Below are 24,763 nucleotides of genomic sequence, written 5' to 3'. Positions count from 1 at the left end.
TTGCTGTTAATTGGGTGGCACAGTGGTTAGCACCGCAGCCTCACAGCTCCGGGTTCAGTTCTGGATACTGCCTGTGTGGAGTTTGCAAGTTCTCCCTATGACTGCGTGGGTTTCTGCTGGGTGCTCTGGTTTCCTCCCACTGCCAAAGACTTGCAGGTTGATAGGTGAATTGGCCATTATAAATTGTCCCTAGTGTAGGCAGGTGGTAGGAGAATGGTAGGGAATATGGGATTAATGTAGGATTAGTGTAAATGGGTGGCTGATGGTCAGCACAGACTTGGTGGGCCGAAGGGCCTGTTTCAGTGCTGTATCTCTCTCTCTCTCTCTCTCTTTAAACTCAGAGATCAGGTGAGAATGTTCATGACAGCAATTGGAGAATAAATGGGGAGGTATGGAGCCCTCAAAAATCATTTGAGGAGATGATGTGATGTCCTAGGATTGAAATGCCAGTTGATTGGGGCACAGAGAACCATGGCAGCAAGTGAGGGGCAATACGGGAGGAGATGTCAGGTACCTCAAGGGCAGGCATCGTAAAAAGAGCCAGGTGGAAAGGAAGGATTTTTTTTTTGTTGCAATTTAATAACGCGTTTTTTGTAGTGTAGGATTCAGTGGAGCAAAATGACGACCTTGAGGTATCCCTCTCATTGCCTGCTTGAATAAAGCTGCGCATACTGCTCTAGAAAGCACAAACACGGTATACTTTTCATGTAATAAGATAACATTAATTCAGTAGTGCATTCATTTTCTAAGGTATTCAACATTATTCCCCAAAGTTGCCTCCTGCTGACCTTAGATGTTTATCACGAAGTTTCATAATTGAAGTAGTTTTGTCCCCACCTTTTGGTTTTCGCCAGTCCCATAAGCAGCCTGACTGGGCCACTCCTGATGTCCCACCTCCAATGTTAGGCTATCTGACACCCACTGTCTGCCAGTGCATTTCCAATATTTGATGTTTTTATCTCAGTGTTTGTGTATTATCCTTTGATCCTTCCATGTTTGTGTTTCATTTTAACTGACAGGAAAAGTTTGCCTTCTGCTTAGCTGAACTTGCAGACTCAAAAATGGAGGGATGAGGGAAAATAATTTACCACAGAAAAGTGTGGGAAGATGGTGTCTCCTGGTCGTACAAATGCTCGTGGCATTCTTGTGCACACCATGAAGATTTTCTCCGATTACTATTTTTAATGAAATTGTAAGCCTTTTACAAGGTTGTGGTGAAAACATACAGCAACCAGAGGAAAGCTTTGTGTGTGAACTCTATTTTCACGTTGCTCACATTCACGACCTCCTCTAATTGTTAAGCGTTTGAGAGTCAAGAAAATCCATGGAGTACTGCCTGTTCTCAAACCAGGCCCATAATCTTGAAGTGAGTCAACATTCAGAGTTGTATTTGCTCCTCCCTTAAGCATGAGACCATAGGGCAAGCCATATAATTAGTGAAGTTCACCCATGGACACAACGCAAACGTGCTATATTTCTGCATGAGTTGTTTTTACACAGGCCTTGATCCATTTAAAATAAACCTGTCAGTGCCTGTCTGAAAATAATATACTGAGCTGCTTAAGGGAAAGTTCTGCAATGCTGTGCTCCAAGAGTGGTCGCGCTAGGCAGGATCTTGTGTTTGACAATTGTGGCGATAGTATTACAGGTCTCCTGCTGACATATGTTCCTGCCTAATGAGGTTCCACCCCACGTCCTCACTAAATGGATCCTGTTGTATGATTCAGGGTTGTACAGAGCAGTTGTCCATCTCCGCCATAAGGACAGTGTATAGTTCTGGTCATTGCATTAACACAAGAACATCCAAGCATTAGGAAATTGGCTTGAGACTCCCTATGTCCACCATTGGACAGCAAGTGCACCCGCATCATGTAGACATAATACATCTTGGCTGCCAGAAAAGAAGAAAAGGCCGGATTCTGGACGATGCTGTCATCCTGCAAATCAGGCCTCCTTTGATGACATTAGAATGGGAGTGGGGTGGGGACATGGAACGTGCCCCAGACTGGAATTTATGACTGCAGGTAAAAAGGAGTTCGGACCTAATGAAACCAGATCCAGCAGCAAAATCCAACCTCCCCCACCTCCCCACCACCACCCCACAATCCCAACATCACCCTTATCAGACCTCAGATATACAGTGACCTAATTCGAAATGAAGTGACTGTTATGTATGTAAACAGCCATTTGATGCACAGCAAGATCCCACAAACAGCAGTGAGATGAATGATCAGCAAATCTGCATTTTTCAGAAGTTGACCAGGATTCCAGGAGACGTCCCTTCCCTTCTTCATAGCACCACAGGATTTTTAACATCCACTAAAACCAGTAGTCAGATCTCAAATTTGACATTCCATCCAATGAATAACCAAAAAATACAGCACTGCCCTTCAGTACTGCACTGGAGCGTCACCTTAAATTCATTGAGTATTGCGAACAGTTCTGGTCACCACATTACAAGACGTAATTGCTCTGGAGAGAGTACAGAGGAGATTTACAAGAATGTTGCCAGGGCTTGCAAGTTGCAGCTATGAGGAACGATTAGATCAGCTAGGGTTGTTTTCCTTAGAACAGGGGAGGCTGAGGGGTGACTTAATTGAGGTGTACAAAATTATGAGGGGCCTAGATAGACAGGAAGGACCTTTTTCCCCTAGCGGAGAGGTCAATTACCAGGGGGCACAGACTTAAGGTGATCGGTAGAAGGATTTGAGGGGACATGAGGAAAAACCTTTTCACCCAGAAGGTGGTGGGTGTCTGGAATTCACTGCCCAGATCGGTGGTGGAGGCAGAAATCCTCAACTCTTTTAAAAGGTACCTGGACATGCACCTGAAGTGCTGTAACCTGCAAGGCTACGGACCAGGTGCTGGAAGCCGGCCCAGACACGATGGGCTGAATGGCCTCCTTCTGTGCCGTAACTTTTCTATGGTTCTATGCTCAAGTCAGGCTTGAACCTATAGCTTGTCGAACAAAGGGCACAAAGAGTGCTGCTAAGTGACCTAAATTTCATTTCCAATGAGCATGATGAAAATATTTCTCCTGGTGTTACAATAATCAGAAATGGTTCTGGTCATGGAATTAATGTGACCTACTTTAATAATCTTAGTGGGTTTTTCTACATGCATAAGAACCATAATTCTGCTTTTTATTTTAAGTCTATATATTGGGCAATGAAATGACAGCCTGCTGTAGGCCATTTATAGATTAAATCACAGGCTTGCTGGCCATTGTGGCCTGAAATAATGTGGCAGAACCTGTGATCTGTCGGGTTACTGACAGCTCCTGAAGTGCCCCGATACATTAAAAAATAAATCTGATTTCTCAGGCACTGCTTTAGCCAAAGGTAAATTGTTTCTAATCTTTGAGCAGTAACAGCTGTGGTCTTTCCTATCCAGCTGCCATGAATCTAGCTTTTAGTTTGATCCACGTCACAAAGTGTAGCAGCAGGTTCCAAATATATTGCTGGAATGTTGCTCCTTTGCCTACTCTCAGTAATGCAAGTTATTGTTTTATTTTTTAACCCTGGATTTTCCCATTCTGGATGGCCCACAGAAGCTGTATGTCCCTGTACAACCACCAGGAGGCAGGGTAGAGCATCAGACTCCACAATGGTCACCAATGCCAAGGACCTCCAACCTGCCAGTGGACCCTGAGCCCTGACAGCTTAGCCTTTGAAAGCCAGGCAACTTGGTTGCGTTTGCGCTGATGTTTCACGCCCACTGATGGGTCTGGAATGCTTTTAATGTAGCTGCCTCATTGAGGGGATAAATCTTAAATCAAAAGACAAAGATCTGTTTGTATCAGTACTTTGAGACACGTGCCAATTAAAGGGAACATGAATTTAAACTTTATATGCTTAAACAAGGATGTTATGCACAACCTTTAGAAATCACAGGTTTTCATTGTGACCAATTTTTAAAAATTCTTTCATGGGATGTCAGCATCGCTGGCACAGCCAGCATTTGTTGTCCATCCCTAATTGCCTTTGAGAAGGTGGTGGTGAGCCGCCTTCTTGAACCACTGTAGTCCATCTGGTGTAGGTACACCCACAGTCCAGTGAGGAAGGGAGTTCCAGGTTTTTGACCCAGTGATTGTGAAGGAACAGTGATTTAGTTTCAGGCAGGGATAGTGTGTGGCTTGGAGGGGAATTTGCAGGTGGAGGTATTCCATGCATTTGCTGCCCTTGCCCTAGGTGGTAGCTGTCACGGGTTTGGAAGGTGCTGTCGAGTTTCTGCAGTGCATCTTGTAGATGGTACACACTGCTGCCGTGATGCGCCAGTGCTGGAGGGTGTGAATGTTGAAGGTGGTGACTGGGATGCCGATCAAGCGGGCTGCTTTGTCCTGGATGGTGTCGAGCTTCAAGAGTGTAGTTGGAGCTGCACCCAACCAGGAAAGTGGAGAGTATTCCATCACACTCCTGACTTGTGCCTTGTAGATGGTGGACATGCTTTGGAGAGTCAGGAGGTGAGTTACTCACCGCAGAATTCCCAGCCTCTGACCTGCTGTTATAGCCATAGCATTTATATGGCTTGTCCAGTTCAGTTTCTGGTCAATGATAACCCCAGGATGTTGATGGTGGGAGATTCAGCAATGGTAATGCTGTTGAATGTCAAGGGGAGATGGTTAAATTCTCTCTCTTTGGAAATGGTCATTCTTGTGGCATGAATGTTACTTGCCACTTATCAGACCAAGCCTGAATGTTGTCCAGGTCTTGCTGCGTGCGAACACAGTCTGCTTCAGTAACTGAGCAGCTGCGAATGGTACTGAACATTGTGCAATCAACAGCAAATATCCCCACTTCTGACCTTAAGATGGAGGGAAAGTCATTGATGAAGCAGCTGAAGATGGTTGGACCTAGGACACTACCCTGAGGTACTCCTGCAGTGATGTCCTGGGCCTGAGATAATTGGCCTCCAACAATCACAAGCATCTTCCTTTGTGCTAGGTATGACTCCAAACAGTGGAGAGTTTTCCCCAATTTCCATTGACTTCAATTTTGTTCGGGGTCCTTGATGCCACACTCGGTGTGAGGACAATCACTCTCACCTCACCTCCATTCTGGGGACCATACTTTAGGAAGGATTTCAAGGCCCTGAAGTGGTTACAGAGGAGATTATCAGAATGTTGCAGGGATGAGGGACTGGAGAAGCTGGGATTGTTCTCCTTACAGCAAAGAAAATTAAGAGGTGATTTAATAGAGGCATTCAAAATTATGCAGCGTTTGGATAGAGTGAATAGGAAGAAACTGTTTCAACTGGCAGGAGGGTTGGTAACCAAAAGTAACAGATTTAAGATAACCGGCAAAAGAACCAGAGGGGAGATGAGGATAAATTTCTTTTCAGTAATGAGTTATTATAATCTGAAATGCACTGGCTGAAAGGGTGGTGGAAACAGTTTGAATTGTAACTTTCAAAAGGGAATTGGATAACTACTTGAAAAGGAAAAGATTGCAGGGCTATGGGGAAACAGCAGGGGAGTGCGACTAATTGGATAGCACTTTCGAAGAACCGGCAGAGGCTCAATGGGCTGAATTGCCTCCTGCTGTGCTGTATGATTCTATCTTGATCCTGAGGCTTCATAAACTCAAACACAAAACCTTGGACACCACCGCCCTATAGCACTCCTCAATTTTATGATCGGAAGTGTACTTGCAGCATGGGTGAGGCATATGATCCCTCGCCCGCACCCCCCCCCCACCCCAACTACCCACCCCCAGTCTCTGCTATAGTGCAGTGCTCCATCTAATGTTGTAACTCACTGACCCTCAAGCAAAGTTTCAATGAATAAAAACGAACACTTTCCATCTAACATACACAATCCTGCCAGAGTACTGCTCGGAGTCTGTTTCTTCACTGTCTGGGTGTAATTTACTTAGATATAGAAATGCAACATTCTTCAGAGGTTTAACAATGTCTGTTAATTGTTTAGTTAGATAACTCTAGAGTCTGATGAAATTAGCAACATATTCAGTTATTATACTCTGCCGTTCAGTGGATATAATAGTTCTCATGGACGAGAGGATAAATGCACCACTCGATGTGCCACTAAACCATAGACAACAGGCATGTGGCCAGTTCAACTTCCACTTTGTGCTGAATTAGTTATGCCACCAGGATGTCTGTGCCCTGAGCAGAGGAGGAGAATCAGCCAGAGTTCTGGCGTCATTGCTCGAATCCAGTGACTGGAGTGTGCCAATAGCAGCACAGACAAGACAGGGTTCGAGTGATTCCATTTACAGTCAGTTGTCCTACCATTCACAATCATGACTCACAAATGAAGGATGACAACCTGGGTGAGGTACTAGAGGGCTGCTGAAATCCTCAGGATGAGACTGCACCTTCAGGAGGGGAGAAAATAGAAGAGTGAAAAATGAAATGCCCAATTAGTTCCTAAAATTTGGGAAGCTTTTCACTGCTTGCTCTTTAAAGTGAAACCATAAACAGGTTCCTTATATGTTTTTACAACTTCAACATAGCAAACAGCAGAGATCTTCCCCAAGTGTGTTAAAACTACAGGGAGCATCAAAGCCATCAGGGTTAATTGTGCGATAACTTGACTTCAAAATATACTGAACTCCTTTCACAAACTCTGTGATCTGGCTGTGGGTTAGCCACATACTGCAAAACAAATGCAGACTCCTTGAAATGTTTGGCAACAAGTTGGGACCTGAGTTTAAAGCTGAATGAGAGAGACTGTTCACTTATAAAAATACTCATCCTGGAGTGACAGCTTCAAGAAACCTAGACTGGCCCGATACTCGTATCTACTGGATGTAGCTAGTAAAAATAGATTAAGCAAACTTGGCATATCATGTAAACTGAAAAATGAATTGTTTCACTGAAAGGTTAACTCCATTATACTAATAATAGTGATAAAAGTGACAAGCCATTTCCTATTACCTTTAGTTATTGTTCCCCTCCAGCTCCATCCATCACTAGAATCTTTAAACATTGGGAATGGGGGAAGTGGTTGCTTGTGGCTGTCTTTTTCCTTTCATTTGCATTTAAAGATCTTGGTGCCTCTTCCACACCCTTGACATGCTGCAAACTCTTTCCAATAGCTCAGTTCATGTTGCCCTTATTTCTACATTTGCCCTGTGGCTTATTCATTTCTTATTTAAATCAGCCCTTGATCCTCAGTCTGACCTCTCCCTCAGCTGCTCTTGCTGTCAGTATCAAACTTGGCCCTGCTAATTATGAGTGCAACCGCCATTATCTGTAGACCTGATGCTGGGATGAAAGTCAATTAATCAATATTGTTATAGGATTCATAACAAATAAATCTACCAGAAATCATCCAAGGTGACAGCATTTAATAAAATATTCCAATTTAAAATTAATAGGATGGTCACAGTGAGAATTCCTCTCCAGCCAAATGTCATCAGCAGCAGAGTTGAGCGATGCTGTTCGTGAAAGGTTAAGGGCTAGATTCTGGCAAGTTTTTGGTGTTGTTGAAGGGTTGACATTTCCAGGACTTCAGCACAACATACGAACCGACGCTTGAATGCAGTACTGGGAACTCATCTCATTGCTATTTGAGGGGCCCATTGCTGTGCACAGCATAACCTACTACATCCTACCCACATAACTACGTCCAATGTAATTCATTCTATGGGAAGTAATTTGGAATTTTTCTCAGAGCTATGATAAGGCACTATAGAACTGCAAGAATCTTAGCTTCTCCCAAGGGGTTACATAACTGTGAGGTGGGCAGAGTGGGGAGGCAGGTGGAGGGAGGTGGTGTATAGTCATGATGCTCCATCCGTCATGGTGTGAGGTAGGCTTGATGAACTAAATGGTTATTTCCTGCCCGTCAATTTTGTACATTTGTATGACACCATCCAAGAAAAAGCAACCCGCTTGATCGGCAGCCCAACCACTGCATTAAGTATTCACTCCCTCCACCACAGGCGCACAGTGGCAGCAGTGTGTAATAGATGCACCGCGGCAGCTCACCAAAGCTCTTCAACAGCACCTTCCAAACCCGTGGCTTCTACCACCTAGAAGAACAAGGGCAGGAGACGCATGGGAACACCACCACCTGCAGGTTCCCCTCCAAGCTACACACCATCCTGACGTGGAACTATATCGCCGTTCCTTCACTGTCGCTGGGTCAAAGTCCTGGAATTCCGTCCCTAACAGCACTGTGGGTGTACCTACCCCACATGGACTGCAGCGGTTCAAGAAGGCAGCTCAGCACCACCTTCTCAAGGGCAATTGGGGATGGGCAATAAATGCTGACCTTGCCAGCAATGCCCATATCCCGAGAAGGAATTGAAAAAAAGTCTTTCTTTCTTGTATCAAGTGGATTGTGGTAAATTGTATGCTGTGGTTTATTTCGACTGCCAAAGTTCCTCACTAAAAATATTGAATAATTTCAAAGTAGTGGGAATTCCAGATAAAACCTGGAAATGATAATAAACTGGTAGGAACAATGAATAGTGCTAGACTAAAGGCGGAGGGAATTATAGAGTGGAGTATCTCAGGGAATGGACTTCCAGGGATGAGATATGGGGGCAAAAGCCTCAGTCAATCTAGATCTGGTTGGATAGTATGATGATGGGGAACTCCTGGCTTTTCCTTTTTTTGGACAGATTAGCTAAGATGGAGCCAATGGCCTCACTCAGCTGCATTCAACTTGTGAATTTGCTGTCAAGGATCTGTCATTATTTTATCAGGTTGAGTCCTACTCATTAATTTGACCATCAATGCTATAATCTGATTCTGGTACTTTTTATATTTTAACCCCTCATTTCCCATATTTTTGTATATAGATAATATTATTGATATTACTTGATCATCGTTATTTACTACCAAAAGATATTCTTCGATGTTGAATTCATCCCATGCAGTATAAACTGGATATGCAGACCTGTCTGGAAAAGTGAGATCAGCTGCCTTGTGTCATGTTATAATGTGTGATCTTGCATGGGCCAGGAAAGCTGCACTAGGTGCTGGCCATGTCTGCACCCAGACGAGTTGACCTGCTGCCACAATGTGAGATTGGCTCATTTAAGGATTATTTGGCCGTTTCCAGTGTGTAGGGGATGATATACCAGGGATATATGCAGCCTGCAGACTGCCTGATCACTGCTACTGTTTATTGCTGCTTGCAGCTAGATTTAATAAATGAAAATTAAAAACAAAAAGCCATAGGAGCAATAACTATGGATGGCCCTATATCAAGAAGAGGGCCTCCTTGGATCAAAATCTATTATCTTCGCCACCAGACTCCCCTGAAGCTTTCCTTCCAAGTCCCGAATTTAATTATTTCCTGGAGCATTACTGTTTCTGCAAAGGCTCCCAGAAAGTTACTTGCTGTCCAGCCGCACTGTGGAGTGCTGAGTATCTTGGGCATGTTGCTGGACTTTGCCCAACATCATGTTATCAGCCATACGGAATTCCCTCAATTCAATCAATGCTATTATTTCACATCAATTTTCATACATACTTTATACAAACTTCCTTAGCAATTAATACCGAGCAATGTATAAATTCAACAATTGGTTTAAGGCAGGCTATCCAGCCAAACCTGAATATGGAGCTTGCTAGATGTTAAACTGCTGCATATATTGTTGTTTTAAACCTTAATAAATGTATTGCTTTTTCATTCAATTTTGAATTACAAAGAAGGATAAGACAATTTAAAATAAGAGCATTATCATCAGGATTCCAGATTAGATTGTCTCAGTAAGTCCCAAGGAAATAATCCTGGGCTTATTCACATTAATTAGCTATAAACTGCCTTTCAGAAATGGACTTTGGCTAGTGAGTATTGCCTTTGGTAAGTGTACTTTAATTGGTTCCTTTATATTAGATGCTTCGGACCTTGTTAAAAAAAAAACTGTAAACGTAGCTGGTGTCTTATTTTCTGGTGCTGATCCTGTCCTCATTAAACCATGCAAAGAATTCAGTAACAGCTTCCTTTACGTCTATTCTCAGTCGCTCAAGGACTATTGGATGCATTCCAACCAGTCCTGATGTCTTATGAATATTTAAATATCCCCAGTCTTTATAACAACATGTCATTACTAATCTCCGTTTTCTCCGGGAATTCTGAAGCACTTGTTGCTCCTCCAACAACCTGAAACAGCAAACCAGCATTTTCTTTCTTTCTTCCAATCTTCTCATCTCTCCAGATGGCACTGACTCTTACTGGGGTGTTTGGTGGGGGTGGCTGGTAGTGCTTTGGTATCTGATCTAAGTGGCCACTTTTCGCGTCAGCCGAGAAAGTCAAGTGGATCTTTCTCAAGGCTGGCATCCCAGCAGTGGGAACAGTGCGCAGTGGGCCATGTGCCCAGCTGTGCACCTGACAGCCGAAACTTCCTTGATTAACATATTTAGAGATTCACTAAGAGTTCCCAGCTGAAATCTGCCTGCCACTGTGAACTTGCTCATGGGTTGAAAGGGGAGAGGAGTTTCCGGTACTCCTAAAGGCATTATTTTTTAAAAATGCCATGCAAATGGCCGAGTGCAGGAATCAGATCTGGATAGAAACAAGAAGTAGATGACAACAAAAAAAGTCATCGGTGTTAGGGCCAGATGAGGAAGGGGTCACAAGCTCCCCTCTTGTCCTTTCACTTACTTGACCGCAACATGGTTTATTCCTTTTTAAACAGTGGTTGTGTTTACCACCTCAGTGAGTGTTTTACCTTTTATTTTTAATGCAATCATGAAAGAACAAGACAGGTTTAAACAAGAAAGAGGTGAGTTTATTATACTTAACAATTGAAAGCTGATCTAAAAAAATTTTTTTAAAGCTACACAGTCATGCACACATTCTCACAAGAATCACACACACACAAATAGATTACAGAGTGACAAGTAGATTTTGTGGTTGGATTAGAGTCCAGAATAAATAAAAATACACAGTCTTTGAGGTCGGATGATTTGGTGGTTTTCTGGCTGAAGTTGTATTCTTGAAGTCTTTGGCTGGTCAAAATGTACTTTGTTGCTGACCCGCACGGCTCAGGGTTTTCTTGGAGGTAGATTTGCAGGTGGCTCTCTTCCTCTGGTCTCTGTCTATAGGCTTAGAGGGTCGACAGCCGGAGATGGTTTTCAAACTTGTGATGTTATCTATCCTAGCAAAACTAGAGACAATGGGAATCGGGGAAAAAACTGTGCTGGTTGGAGTCGTACCTAGTGCAAAGCAAGATAGTTGTGGTTGTTGGAGGTCATTCATCTCAGCTCCAAGGCATTACTGCAGGAGTTCCTCAGGGTAGTGTCCTAGGCCCAACCATCTTCAGCTGCTTCATCAATGACCTTCCTCCAATCATAAGGTCAGAAGTGGGGATGTTCGCTGATGATTGCACAATGTTCAGCACCATTCATGACTCCTCAGATACTGAAGCAGTCCATGTAGAAATGCAGCAAGACCTGGACAATATCCAGGCTTGGGCTGATAAGTAGCAAGTAACATTCGCACCACACAAGTGCCAGGCAATGACCATCTCTGACAAGAGAGAATCTAACCACCTCCCCTTGACATTCAATGGCATTACCATTGCTGAATCCTCAAATAACAACAACCTGGGGGTTACCTTTGACCAGAAACTGAACTGGAGTAGCCATATAAATACTGTGGCTACAGGAGCAGGTCAGAGCTAGGAATCCTGCAGCGAATAACTCACCTCCTGACTCCCCAAAGCCTGTCCACCATTTAAGGCACAAGTCAGGAGTGTGATGGAATACTGTCTACTTGCCTGGATGGGTGCAGCTCCAATAACACTCAAGAAGCTTGACACCATCCAGGACAAAGCAGCCCGCTTGATTGGCACCCCATCTACAAACATTCACTCCCTCCACCACCGACGCACAGTGGCAGCAGTGTGTACCATCTACAAGATGCACTGAGCAACACACCAAGGCTCCTTAGACAGCACCTTCCAAACCTGCGACCTCTATCACCTCGAAGGACAAGGACAGCAGATGCATGGGAATACCACCACCTGCACGTTCCTCTCCAAGCCACGCACCAACCTGACTTGGAACTATATCGCCGTTCCTTCACGGTCACTGGATCAAAATGCTGGAACTCCCTTCCTAACAGCACTGTGAGTATACCTACCCCAAATGGACTGCAGTAGTTCAAGAAGGTAGCTCACCACCACCTTCTCAAGGGCAATTAGGGATGGGCAATAAATGCTGCCCTAGCCAGTGACACCCACATCCCAGGAATGAATAAAAAAAGAGGCACACAGCCTTACTGCTGCTGCACAGTTTCAGTTACTGCTTGTCTCTCTTTGTTCAAGGAAACTCCCAGCTTTCACAGAGACAGACAGATGGTCACATGACTGCATCAATGTATTCCCTAGAATCTTCTAATAAGATCCAAGGTCTGGAATTGGTTCCCCAGGCTACCAATATTTACACTTGCAGGGGTTTGCTCTTTCAAAGTCAAGGTGTTAGGATTGCCTTGAATGCCATGCTAATGAAGCACACTTAGGTAATTCAATCACTTAGAGAAAACCATTGTTCTGGGTCCAAGCTCCTCAGACCTCTGCCTCTGGTTGGGCCTTCGAATGTGAAATGGTGTTTCAGATGCAAATTGTGGTGGTCATCTTGGCTGCTTGTTTTTAAAAGTTAACTGCAGGATTTTTTCTATTAAATGTTTAATGTAAGTTTCCAACTGATGAATTAATATTACTCATTTGGCATATTCAATCTCAAACGCAGCTGGCTCAGTAGGGTGTATATGCTGGGGATGTTGACCGCCTCGAGGACTTCTGTGTTGGAGATACGGTCCTGCTACCTGATGCCAAGGATTCTCCAGAGACAGCGAAGATGGAATGAATTGAGACGTCGCTCTTGGCTGACATACGTTGTCCAGGCCTCGCTGCCATAGAGCAAGGTACTGAGGACACAGGCTTGATACACTCAGACTTTTGTGTTCCATGTCAGTGCGCCATTTTCCCGCACTCTCTTGGCCAGTCTGGATATAGCAGCGGACGCCTTCCAACGCAGAAGTCCTCAAGGCAGCCAACATCCCCAGCATATACACCCTACTGAGCCAGCGGCACTTGAGATAGCTTGGCCATGTGAGCCGCATGGAAGATGGCAGGATCCCCAAGGACACATTGTACAGCGAGCTCATCACTGGTATCAGACCCACCGGCTGTCCATGTCTCCGCTTTAAAGACGTCTGCAAACGCGACATGAAGTCCTGTGACATTGATCACAAGTCGTGGGAGTCAGTTGCCAGTGATCGCCAGAGCTGGCGGACAGCCATAAAGGCAGGGCTAGAGAGCGGCGAGTCAAAGAGACTTAGCTGTCGGCAGGAAAAAAGACAGAAGCGCAAGGAGAGAGCCAACTGTGTAACAGCCTCGACAACCAATTTTATCTGCAGTGCCTGTGAAAGAGTCTGTCACTCTAGAATTGGCCTTTATAGCCACTCCAGGCACTGTTTCACATACCACTGACCACCTCCAGGCGCTTACCCATTGTCTCTTGAGACAAGGAGGCCAAAGAAGAAGATTTGGCATGTTGTTTTTTTTGGACACTGGGCAAGTGGTGGGGCAACATAGCGCCACAAGCCCTCAACTGATGGATAGTGAAGTGGAAGTTCTGCTGCAGCAGGTTGGTACCTGGAGGATTGCTCTATTTGCCATTACAGGGCATCCTTCCCAGCACTTCTGGCAGGAAGGGGCAGCCAAAATCAAAGCTACATTCACTTCCTGCAGGACCTGGGAAGAAATGTGGAGGAAGATGTCAGAACTTAAGTGCAGCCTGTCTCTGGGCTGGGATGATTATCACTGTTTCAGGCTTCAGGCCTCTGCAGGCTCTGGAAACTGATGAGTTCCCTGGGAGACAGTTGCAACAGTGAAAGATTTTTTTTTTTTAATTGGCACTCTGGCCGAGTCCAAATGATTGGCTTTTGATCAATTTGACCTGGTTTGTGGATTGTTTTAAAAATTAACTTTCCTTCTGCCCTATAACACCGGATGCCTGGAACACACCAAATTCCTCACATCCAGGTTAATTTCTGCAGCCATGATGGAAAATGCATCTTTTGTCATGAATGTATAACTTGAATATGCCTGGGATGGAATGGTACGGAGTAGATACAGATCATATACTGTCATCAAGTGGAAGTTCTGGTTCAAGAATCCTTAAACTTAAACAATAAGTAGGGAAAAAATAGATGCATTAGTTTTCAACTTTGGTCTGATATTTCTTAATGATGGTACAGAACAAGGTAGCAGCACAGGAAAGGATGGACATCCATGGGAGCTGAAATATGTGTTGTGCTGCCTTTGATAGTCAATAGAGAACAATGTTGGCGAGTGATTTGGGACACTTAGGGATGGATTTTACCAGCTATCTGGGAATGAGCTAGGAGGTGGCGTAGACCCGTAAAATGGTGTGGGAAGTTGGTAGGGAGGGGGGGGGGGGTGGTGGCAGTGGCCACCCACTGCCACCACCCCCCCCACTGTCTTCCCACTGCCATGCCATCTTGCCAGTGGTGGGGAAAGTGGCAGACGTCTCTTCTGCCTAGAGGCCAATTGACTGCTTAGGTGGCCAATTAAGGGCCCCTTCCCACTGCCATTTTACCAGCGATGTGGGGGGAGGGGGTTGGCGGAGGCCTCCGTCACATTGGGAAGCTGCCAGGGTTTACTCTTTGGCCCATGGAAGGGCTATCCGGTGGCAATAGCTGGCGTCCCCAGACCCCACTTCGTGGTTGTGTGTGCATCGTCCATCCATTGCATTCTCTTCTTCCAGGTGCAGTCCCAGCAGTGGCTATTCTCCCGATGGCACTGCTGAGATGCCAGCCCTCCAGTTGGCTGGCAGCTCCCGGGGGTGGGCAGGCAAATGCAAATTGCGGTCCGGGTCCTGAAGACCACCAAAGCAGGATCCCCCAACATCCCCCCACCCGCTTTCGCAGGACCTCGTTCCTGATGACTAACTTCAGCTCCTGATTTCTCAAATATGGACAGGATGGTTAGTCGAAGAGATGACTTACATAACTGGCTGAGGGGCACTGGGATGAGTAGCTTGTGTAGTCTTCCTGGCTGCACCTGTGTTTCTACAGCATCATCCTAGTGATCAGAGTCCGTCTCCTGCACTTGATTTTGGGATGTCTACGTTCTGCTTCTCTTTGGTTAGGCCTCTGTATATGAAGATTGTGCATTACACAGCTGACAACAAGGATTTTGCATTGTGGAAACTCCACTGTAACAAACCACAGAATCACAGAACTGTTACAGCACAGGAGGCGATTCAGCCCATCAGCTCTCTGAATGAGCTATTCACCTAGTGCCATTTAATTGCCTTGTCCCCATAATGCTGCGCATTCTTCCTTTTCAGATAACACTCTAATTCCCTTTTGAATGGCTCGATTGAACCTGCCTCCACCACACTCCCAGGCAGTGCACTCCAGTCCTTAACTACTTGCTACGTGAAAAGTTTTTCCTCATTTTGCTTTTGCTTCTTTTGCTAATTACTTTAAATCAGTGCCCTCTCGTTCCTGATCCTTTCATGAGTGGGAACAGTTTCTCTCTATCTAATCTGTGCAGACCCCTCATGATTTTGAATACCTCTATCAAATCTCCTCTCAGCCTTAAAATAAAAGCAAAATACTGCAGATGCTGAAAATCTGAAAAAAACAGCAAGTGCTGAAGAACTGATGAAAGGTCACAGACCTGAAACGTTAACTCTGCTTCTCTCTCTACAGATGCTGCCTGACCTGCTGAGTATTTCCAGCACTTTGTTTTTTTTAAAACTCGTCTCAGTCTTCTCTTCTCCAAGGAAAGCAGTCCTAACTTCTCCGATCTAGCTTCATAACTGAAATTCCTCATCCCTGGGGTTATTCTTGTAAATCCTTTCTGCTGTCACTCTCTCCAATGCCTTCACCACTTGAAGTGTTGTTTCTGGATACCAGTGGTGTGTTCTATACTGATCTTGCTGGCTACATGGAACTTTTATCTGGGCTCTGCTTCTGTTCACAGCTGCCACAAGAGTGTAATTCAGAAGGGCTGAAGAGCGTAGCCTTGGTTTCCACGTAGCCGTCCTTCAAATCTGCCTTCACTTTCATAGGACTCTGGCATATATAATCAGTACTAACTGAAAGCATTATGACTGCTCTCTGAGAATGAGCTATTGCCTTGCACGCTGTAGTGTTTCTGATCACTGACCTGCTGCGCATTGGCTCGTATGTTTGCACGGGCCTGGTATTGTGTCACTGACCACACAGAGGCCATCAATGGCTCCCCAGATTTTGGAGGATCAAACAGTTCAATATGTACCATGTTGTCTTTGATAGTCAATAAGATAACAAGAAGAGCTGGGACTGCTGAACAATGCATCAGCCCCTCCATTGTTTCATCTGCAGGCAGCAAATTGGCCTTGATTGTAAAACAACCTGATGCTAGTCTGGAAGGAGGTGGAGGCATAGCAGTGGAAGGCACCAATGACCTTGATTGACACTGGCAGTGCCAGCTTTATTTGCAGGCATCTGCGACTGCCTCCACCCTGACTCAGTTTGTGGAAGCAGTTGATATTGGCTGATGCCAAATGGCATACCAGGCCTTGCTGGTGAGGCTTAATGGTGCATACAGGCAGCCTGGCTCTGGGATCAGCATTGCATTATGTGCTTTCATCATGCACAACCAAATACTGCAACAGGGGCACGTTAAATGCTCATCCTATCAGCAATTTTAAGCTAATTTTCCCAAAAAAAACACCAGACTCCTTACCCTATAGTATGGTGCACTGTTGCTCTCTGAGGAGCTGTGTCCTGGAAGTAACTTTACAGACCACCTCTTCTTCAGGGATCTTCCTGTTCTGCTGAACTCTCCCAAATCCTTTTTATACAGGTGGCCTATTGGTTCTTTTGGAGACAATGGTTCAGTTGATGTATTAATATAAACATTTTCTACAGCTTCTGTAAACCCTCTGCCTAAGAGCTTATTTCTCTATACAGCTTGTGAATATTCAAAATTACTGAAGGTTGAGACTTTTAGAATTAGAACATTACAGCGCAGTACAGGCCCTTCGGCCCTCGATGTTGCGCCGACCAGTGAAACCATCTGACCTACACTATTCCATATGTCTATCCAATGACCACTTAAATGCCCTTAAAGTTGGCGAATCTACTACTGCTGCAGGCAGGGCGTTCCACGCCCCTACTACTCTCTGAGTAAAGAAACTACCTCTAACATCTGTCCTATATCTATCACCCCTCAACTTGAAGCTATGTCCCCTCGTGTTTGCCATCACCATCCGAGGAAAAAGACGCTCACTATCCACCCTATCTAACCCTCTGATTATCTTATATGTCTCTATTAAGTCACCTCTCCTCCTCCTTCTCTCCAACGAAAACAACCTCAAGTCCCTCAGCCTTTCCTCGTAAGACCTTCCCTCCATACCAGGCAACATCCTAGTAAATCTCCTCTGCACCTTTTCCATAGCTTCCACATCCTTCCTATAATGCGGTGACCAGAACTGCACGCAATACTCCAGGTGCGGTCTCACCAGAGTTTTGTACAGCTGCAGCATGGCCTCGTGGCTCCGAAACTCGATCCCCCTACTAATAAAAGCTAACACACCATATGCCTTCTTAACAGCCCTATTAACCTGGGTAGCAACCTTCAGGGATTTATGCACCTGGACACCAAGATCTCTCTGTTCATCTACACTACCAAGAATCTTCCCATTAGCCCAGTACTCTGCATTCCTGTTACTCCTTCCAAAGTGAATCACCTCACACTTTTCCACATTAAACTCCATTTGCCATCTCTCCGCCCAGCTCTGCAGCCTATCTCTGTCCCTCTTTTGCCAGAAGACTAGGAAATCCCAGGACCCCAGGTGTATGAGAGTACAAAGCGCAGGCATCATGAACAGAGATTTGCATGAAGGAAGGTTAAAGCAAAGACCAAGTGACCTGGAAACGTCTGCTTTTCAATGACACCAAGTGCCCTGTTTGAGCTGGTGGGAACATTGCTGCTGGTCAGAAATCCTACCCCACGCAGTATTTTCAGCCTCTTGACAACAAATGTGCTCAGTTCTGCTCTCCGTGTTACAAAAAGCAAGTAGAGACACTGGAGAAGGTGCAAAAACATTTTGCAAAGATGATGCAGATGTTATAACCATCAGGAAAGATTGAACAGGCTGGGTCTCTTTTCTCTAGAGGCTGAGATGTGACCTGATAGAGGTCTTCAAAATTATGAAGGAATTTGATAAGGTAGATGTAGAGATGTTTCCAGTTGTCCAAAACTAGGGGCCATAAACAGGTCATAATCACTAATAAATCCAATAAGGAATTCAGGAGAAATTTCTTTAGAGGGTGCTTACAATGTAGAATTTGCTACCACAAGGAGTACTTGAGGCAAATAACAGACATATTTAATGGGAAGCTAGATAAATACATGAAGGAGAAAAGGAATAGAAAGATGTGTCAATAAGGTGGAGATGAGACTCGTATGGAGCATAAACATCAGCATAGAGCAATTGTGCTGAATGGTGTGTTTCGGTGTGTAAAGTGCATTATAGACAAACCCATTTCTGAAACACCAATCACAGCCAATTGTGCACGTCCAATTGTTTAAAAGACAACTTTGGGTTTTCTGGTTGCTGGACCCTTGCCTGTTGGCAGGAAACATACTCGACAGCTAGCGAGCAAAAAATATTGTTCCCAGTTCATATGCCTAAACTTATCACCTGGCACATCTCAGGCCAGCTCTCTGACCAGAAGTGAGCAGGTAAATTGCTTATGAATGATTTTTAGAGCAATTTTGCATTGTTTTATTTTATGTTCATTCGTAGTTTAAATGGGTGCCCCATTCTTGCCATTTTAAATGCAGTGGGTGCCAGTTCTTATCAGCCTGTCGTGGTTCTAGTATGAAATATGGAGAGATGATTGCTAGTAGAGTTTAAATGTGCAAAGCCAGCTTCACGTTTAATTTTCTGACGCAAGGAGGCCTTAATCGAATAGCAGATCTTTAGATCCACATTTTCACAGGTCTGCATTGTCACATGGAGGTGTAGCTGACAGCTAAATAATCATGTATTTGCTATCTGGACTCCTTTTTTTGTAAGAGTGTCTTCAGTGACTCTGGAGGGAATAGCATGGCTTCCTTAACCTTTCATCATGGGAGCTGACATGACAGTACCATGCAGTAAATACATCAGATATTCCCCTTACTATCTTACCTCTAAGTATTTAATTGGTTCTTCCCCCTGCCTCCATATCTGTTATTTTTAGATTATATTCTATTTTACTAAATATCAATATAATTTTCAGTTTACATATTAGGAAGTCACATTATGATGCAGGTTTTGATGAAGTGAATTGAATGCAAAAGTAGAGAGGTTATGCTGCAGTTATACAGGGCATAGGTGAGACCACATCTGGAATACTGTACACAGTACTGGTCTCCTTATTTAAGGAGATATATAAATACATTGGAAGCAGTTCAGAGAATGTTTACTAGACTAATACCTGGAATGGGCAGGTTGTCTTATGAAGAAAGATTGGACAGGCTAGGCTTGTATCCGCTGGAGTTTAGAAGAGTAAGATGTGACTTGATTGAAACATACAAGATCCTGAGGGGCCTTGACAGGGTGGATGTGGAAAGGATGTTTCCCCTTGTGGGAGAATCTAGAACTCGGGGTCACTGTTTAAAAATAAGGATTCGCCCATTTAAGACAGAGATGAGGAGAAATTTCTCTGAGGGTCTTTAGTCCTTGGAATTCTCTTCCTCAAAAGGTGGTGGAAGCAGAGTCTTTGAATATTTTTAAGGCAGAGGTAGATAGATTCTTGATAAGGGGGTGAAAGGTTATCGGGGATAGGCAGGAAGTTGGAGCTGAGATTACTATCAGATCAGCCATGATCTTGTTGAATGGCGGAGTAGGCTCAAGGAGCTGGGTGGCCTACTCGGTATGTTCCTATGACACATCCCAAACAATAAGTGGCTTTCTCTTGCAGATGTTAATTAACCTGCTGCACATTTCCAACAATATTTTGTTCATTTCAGGTTTCCATCATCGTTGGTTTTCCTTTTTGTCTCATCTTAAATAATATTAGTTATACATCGCAAGGTTCTTTCTGGTAATTCAACAATAATGTATTGCCTCGAGATAAACCCAGAATACTACTTTCAAGCTGAACTGCGACAGTATAACAAGGAGGGGGTCACAGGTTCAAACTAGTCAATTTAGGGATGATGTCAGGAAAGTGATCAATGCATAATGGATTTCCAAGTAGGATAGTCAAGTGGAAATAGTATGGGACCACTCAAAAGACAGTTGGAAGCTAAGAGATGTTGCAGAGAACCACAGCTTTTTTTCCCCACTTGAATAAGCTAGGCTAAACTAAATATAGGTTTCCTCATTTATATCTATCAATCATAAGTAGGTAATACATATAATGAATCAAATAAGAAATGCAGGAGAAACTTATTTATCCAAAGATTGGTTAGAATGCAGAATAACTACCAAAGCATAAGTTGAGGCGAATAGTATACATACGTTTGAAGGGAAGCTAGAAAATCACAGGAGAAAGAAAGGAATAAGACATGCGGATAAGATTAGATGGAGATGTGGGAGGGGGCTTATGTGGAGAATAAATGCTAGCATAGACGAACTGCCTGTTTCTGTGCTGAAGACTATGTAGCTACATCGCATGAAAATCCTTTGAGTGATCATTCTAATTTTTTTCTCCCCCAGCTGGAACGGAATCCTTTAACTCCAAAAGCTTGGCCCTGCAAGCTCAGAAAAAGATCCTCAGCAAAATGGCCACCAAGGCAGTAGCCAACATGCTCATTGACGACACAAGTAGTGACATCCTAGACGAGTTATACAAAGTGACCAGAGATTACACAAGTGACAAGAAAGAAGCCCACAAAATCTTGAAGGATTTGATCAAGATTGCTTTAAAAATTGGGATCCTCTACCGCAATAACCAGTTTAACCAGGACGAAGTGGAGATTGTGGATAAATTCAAGAAGAAATTAAATCAGGCAGCCATGACAGCAGTCAGTTTTTACGAGGTTGAGTTTACGTTCGATAGAAACGTTCTGGCAGAACTGTTGAACGAATGTAAGGATTTGCTGCACGAACTGATTGAGCGTCACCTCACTCCCAAATCCCACGGACGCATCGATCACGTTTTCAGACTCTTTGGCGACCTGGAGTTTCTGTCTGAATTGTACAATCCTGACGGAGTTTACAAAGAGTATCTGCAGAAAATCTGCGAGGGCGTCAACAAACTGCTGGATGAAGGAATCATCTGAACTTTACAGCCCAAAAAACAAGAAAACATTTGACTTCCTGCTGGTCTGCATGGAACAGCCTCACTATCATTGAAGGGTTTGATGGTCTATTTTCATTGTTTGTATTTGAGTGCCACAGAGAATCCTTTTGTCTGAATGTTCTACTGTAAACGTATGCATTTAAAAACAAACCCGTTTGTGATCAATTTTGTTGCTTTGGAGGAAGAGTAAATTATCTGCTGTGACAATGCATGTTGAAGAGCTTTTTGTAAAAACTTAAAATTACATTTTCACTCATTCATGGTGGGATGTTTTAAATACTGCTGATTTCAGAAGCTAAAGTATTTTCCAGCACCTTTATATAAGTAACAATATGCTATTAAATTATAGTTGGAAAATTTATTGTAGAAATGCAAAAGATTAAGCTAAATAACCCATAAAATATTGCTCTAACAATTCAGGCCAAAACACATCAGTTGCTTTACAGCACAGAAGACATTCGGCCCACTGTACCTGTGCCAGTTCTCTGAAAGTGCCATCTACCTAATCCCATTTCTCCTTCTCAGATATTTATCCAGTTACGTATTAGAGCTATTAAAGATTGCACTCCCACTACCTTCTGGTAGGACATGAAATGCCCCACCAACCCTCTGTTAACAAATTTCCTAATCTCACCAGTCAATGAACAAGTTGAGAGAGAAATGCACTATTTTCTAACAGGCAGACGGTGCACAGCTCAAAACCCAGAGTAACAGTAATACTGCCACTCAACACAAACGTGAAGTAGTAACTTCATAGGAATTGTCATTTTGTCAAGTAACCAGCAGCAGGACCATTTCCTGCTTTAACTATTTTTTTTTCATTTAACTAACACAAAAATCTCCAGACTCGGTGAAGTACAGCTGCTTTCCCAGGGCAGAGGGAGCCCTGGTCTGTTTCAGTTGGTGTACTCCATAGTAGAAACAAACCTAACACCCGTTTTCCCCCTCAGCATCTTTGACACAAAAAGTATAGGTCTGGGATTCTGCTATCAGAATAATCAGTCAGGTTTAGTAATTCAAAATATGCTGGTGGTTGGTCTTGCATGTTTATTCTCCATGGAAAAGCGAAAGCTAGCAAATTCAGGGAAAACACATCCTAAGGCCAAGGGTAAAAGTCGTAAAGATATACATCGATTATTGCTCTCCTGAAACTGGATAAAGTTTTGTGTAGAATAAAAAAAGGCACCTTAAAATAACTGTGATTGATGGCAGGCTATAAACAAAACTGGCACACTCACCTAAAACAACTAATTGCAACGCTATCAGAATGTGAAGTAGTAGTTTCAAAAAGTGGGGTTATTTTATCAAGTAAACAGAAGCAGGATCATTTTCCCGTTTTAAATGTTCAAGATTTTACTTTTTGATAGAAGCCCTTAAAAGTTCCAGTGAATGTTGGTAAGTTTCTGAATGGTTTAAAAATAAAACCAGTATTCAGAACCTGGGATACTGTCACTTTAAATGATGGCTTTTAGTCATGTAAAATAACCTGATCTTTAACTTTATCTTAGTTATCAAGTAATGATAATGTAAACCCAATTTTAAAGACTATCATGCCTCACATGTTTAGTCTTTTGTTCTGCATCAACCCTGTGTTTGGACTATTCTTAAATCCTTTTGCACATACCCAATGGGCCTGTTTCCTTGGTTACTGAAATCTCTGCTAAACCAAGTACAGCAAAAGGACAAGGCGCAGTGAGTCTCTAGGTTTAGTTACTGGAATAAAAACAAGAAATGCTGGAAATATTCAGCAGGTCTGGCAGCATCTGTGGAGAGAGAAGCAGAGACCTTGTCCTATCAACACCTCTTTTGTTATCTCTTGCCCCAGCCCCCCCTTTACTTGCTTAAAACCAATTACATTTCAAGCCTCTGCCAGTTCTGATGAAGGGTCGTTGACCTGAAACGTTAACTCTGCTTCTCTCTCCACAGTATCTCTGGAGAGAGAAGCAGAGTTAACATTTCAGGTCAATGACCCTTCATCAGAACAGGCAGAGGCTTGAAATGAAACAAGTTTTAAGGGGGGGGGGGGGTGGAAAAAGAGGGTTGCTGGGGCAAGAGATAACAAAAGAGGTATTGATAGGACAAGGTCTCTGCTTCTCTCTCCACAGATGCTGCCAGACCTGCTGAATATTTCCAGCATTTCTTGTTTTTATTTCAGATTCCCAGCATCTGCAGTATTTTGCTTTTATTTTGATTTAGTTACTGGGTTCTTCTCCAGCTACCTTCATTCTAGTCTGGTTTAACTGCATTTATACGAGTATGTATTGAATCTATGTAATTATATATTTTAAGTCTTGCTTTACAACTAACATAACTAATAATCCATTGAAACATCAAAGTCAATGGTACTTTGTAAACAGACTGGGGCTATTTAGAGCTCACCTTGTATCAATTAACGACCCTCATCAAATGTGCTGCTCCATGTGTGTCTGTCACATGTTTTGGGACATTGCTGGAGTCAGGAAGTAAGGTAAGAAAGAAGGAAAGCTTGGGATGGTGATCATCACTAAATGTTTTGTAAGACTCAGTAAAGCACAGTTAGGAAGGTTCAGGGAAAATAAATGCACCTCAAACTCAATCAAAGGTGGGCATGTTAGTTACTGTGCTTGTATCCACATCCGTAACAAAACAGGCAACATTGACCAGATACTGGTGTGAGATTTTCAGTCACAAGATGCATACATAAAGTATCCACTCACGCCAAAAACACAAACATGCATGTAAGCGACGAGCTGCCTCTGTTGCAGGGCCTGCCAAGTGAGGTTAACTTTTCTTTTTATTCTTTCATGGGATGTGGGTGTCGCTGGCAATGCCAGCATTTGTTGCCCATCCCTAATTGCCCTTGAACCGAGTAGCTTGTTAGACCATTTCAGAGGGCAGTTAAGAGTCAACCACATTGCAGTGGGTCTGGAGTCACATATAGGCCAGATCAGGTAAGGACAGCAGATTTCCTTCCCTAAAGGGCATTAGTGAACCAGATGGGTTTTTATGACAATCGCTGATAGTTTCATGGCACCATTACTGAGACTAGCTTTCAATTCCAAATTTTTAATTAATTAATTGAATTTAAATTTCACCAGCTGCTGTGGTGAGATTTGAACCGGTGTTCCTAGGCCATTAGGCTGGGTCTCTGCATTACTAGTTGTGACATTGCCAATACGCCACTGTCTCCCCCAATTCTTCTCTAATGAACCAACTGATTAAAAAAAAAAATCCCCAGTTAAAGCACACAGTTTCAATATCAGCATCAACCCTCATTACTTTTTGACAAATTATATAATATTTTTCCATTTTATGAAACACTTTCACAGATTGATTCATCACTGACCTCCCACAGAATTTGTTCACTAGCAATCTAATATAAACTTGAGAGGAGAGGGGAAAAAAAAAGTAATTTCACACAGGGAACAAGGTGGTGCAGTGTGTTAAATACTGGCTTTTTGCCTTTAGGTTCACAGTTGAAATCCACTGCAGACTGACGCAATGAAAGCCTCCTTTGTCTATTAACTGTGAGGGTCCTAT

At 43.5% G+C, this 24,763-nt stretch overlaps 1 protein-coding gene across 1 annotated transcript in view; it reads left to right on the top strand.

Annotated features, from left to right (window-relative positions):
* tnfaip8l3 (tumor necrosis factor, alpha-induced protein 8-like 3) overlaps positions 1-21,394 on the top strand; it is a 65,196-nt gene extending 43,802 nt beyond the window's left edge. Inside the window, exon 2 of the mRNA XM_068017626.1 lies at positions 20,659-21,394. Coding sequence (XP_067873727.1) covers positions 20,659-21,224 — 566 coding nt within the window. The 3' untranslated portion in view covers positions 21,225-21,394. The remainder of the gene's footprint in view (positions 1-20,658) is intronic.
* The last annotated feature ends 3,369 nt before the right edge of the window (positions 21,395-24,763 follow it).

The sequence above is a fragment of the Heterodontus francisci genome, chromosome 38 (assembly GCF_036365525.1).
Source record: "Heterodontus francisci isolate sHetFra1 chromosome 38, sHetFra1.hap1, whole genome shotgun sequence".
Lineage (NCBI taxonomy): Eukaryota > Metazoa > Chordata > Chondrichthyes > Heterodontiformes > Heterodontidae > Heterodontus > Heterodontus francisci.
Note: the sequence above shows the minus strand (reverse complement) of the source record. Positions and strands in the feature narration are given on the sequence as shown.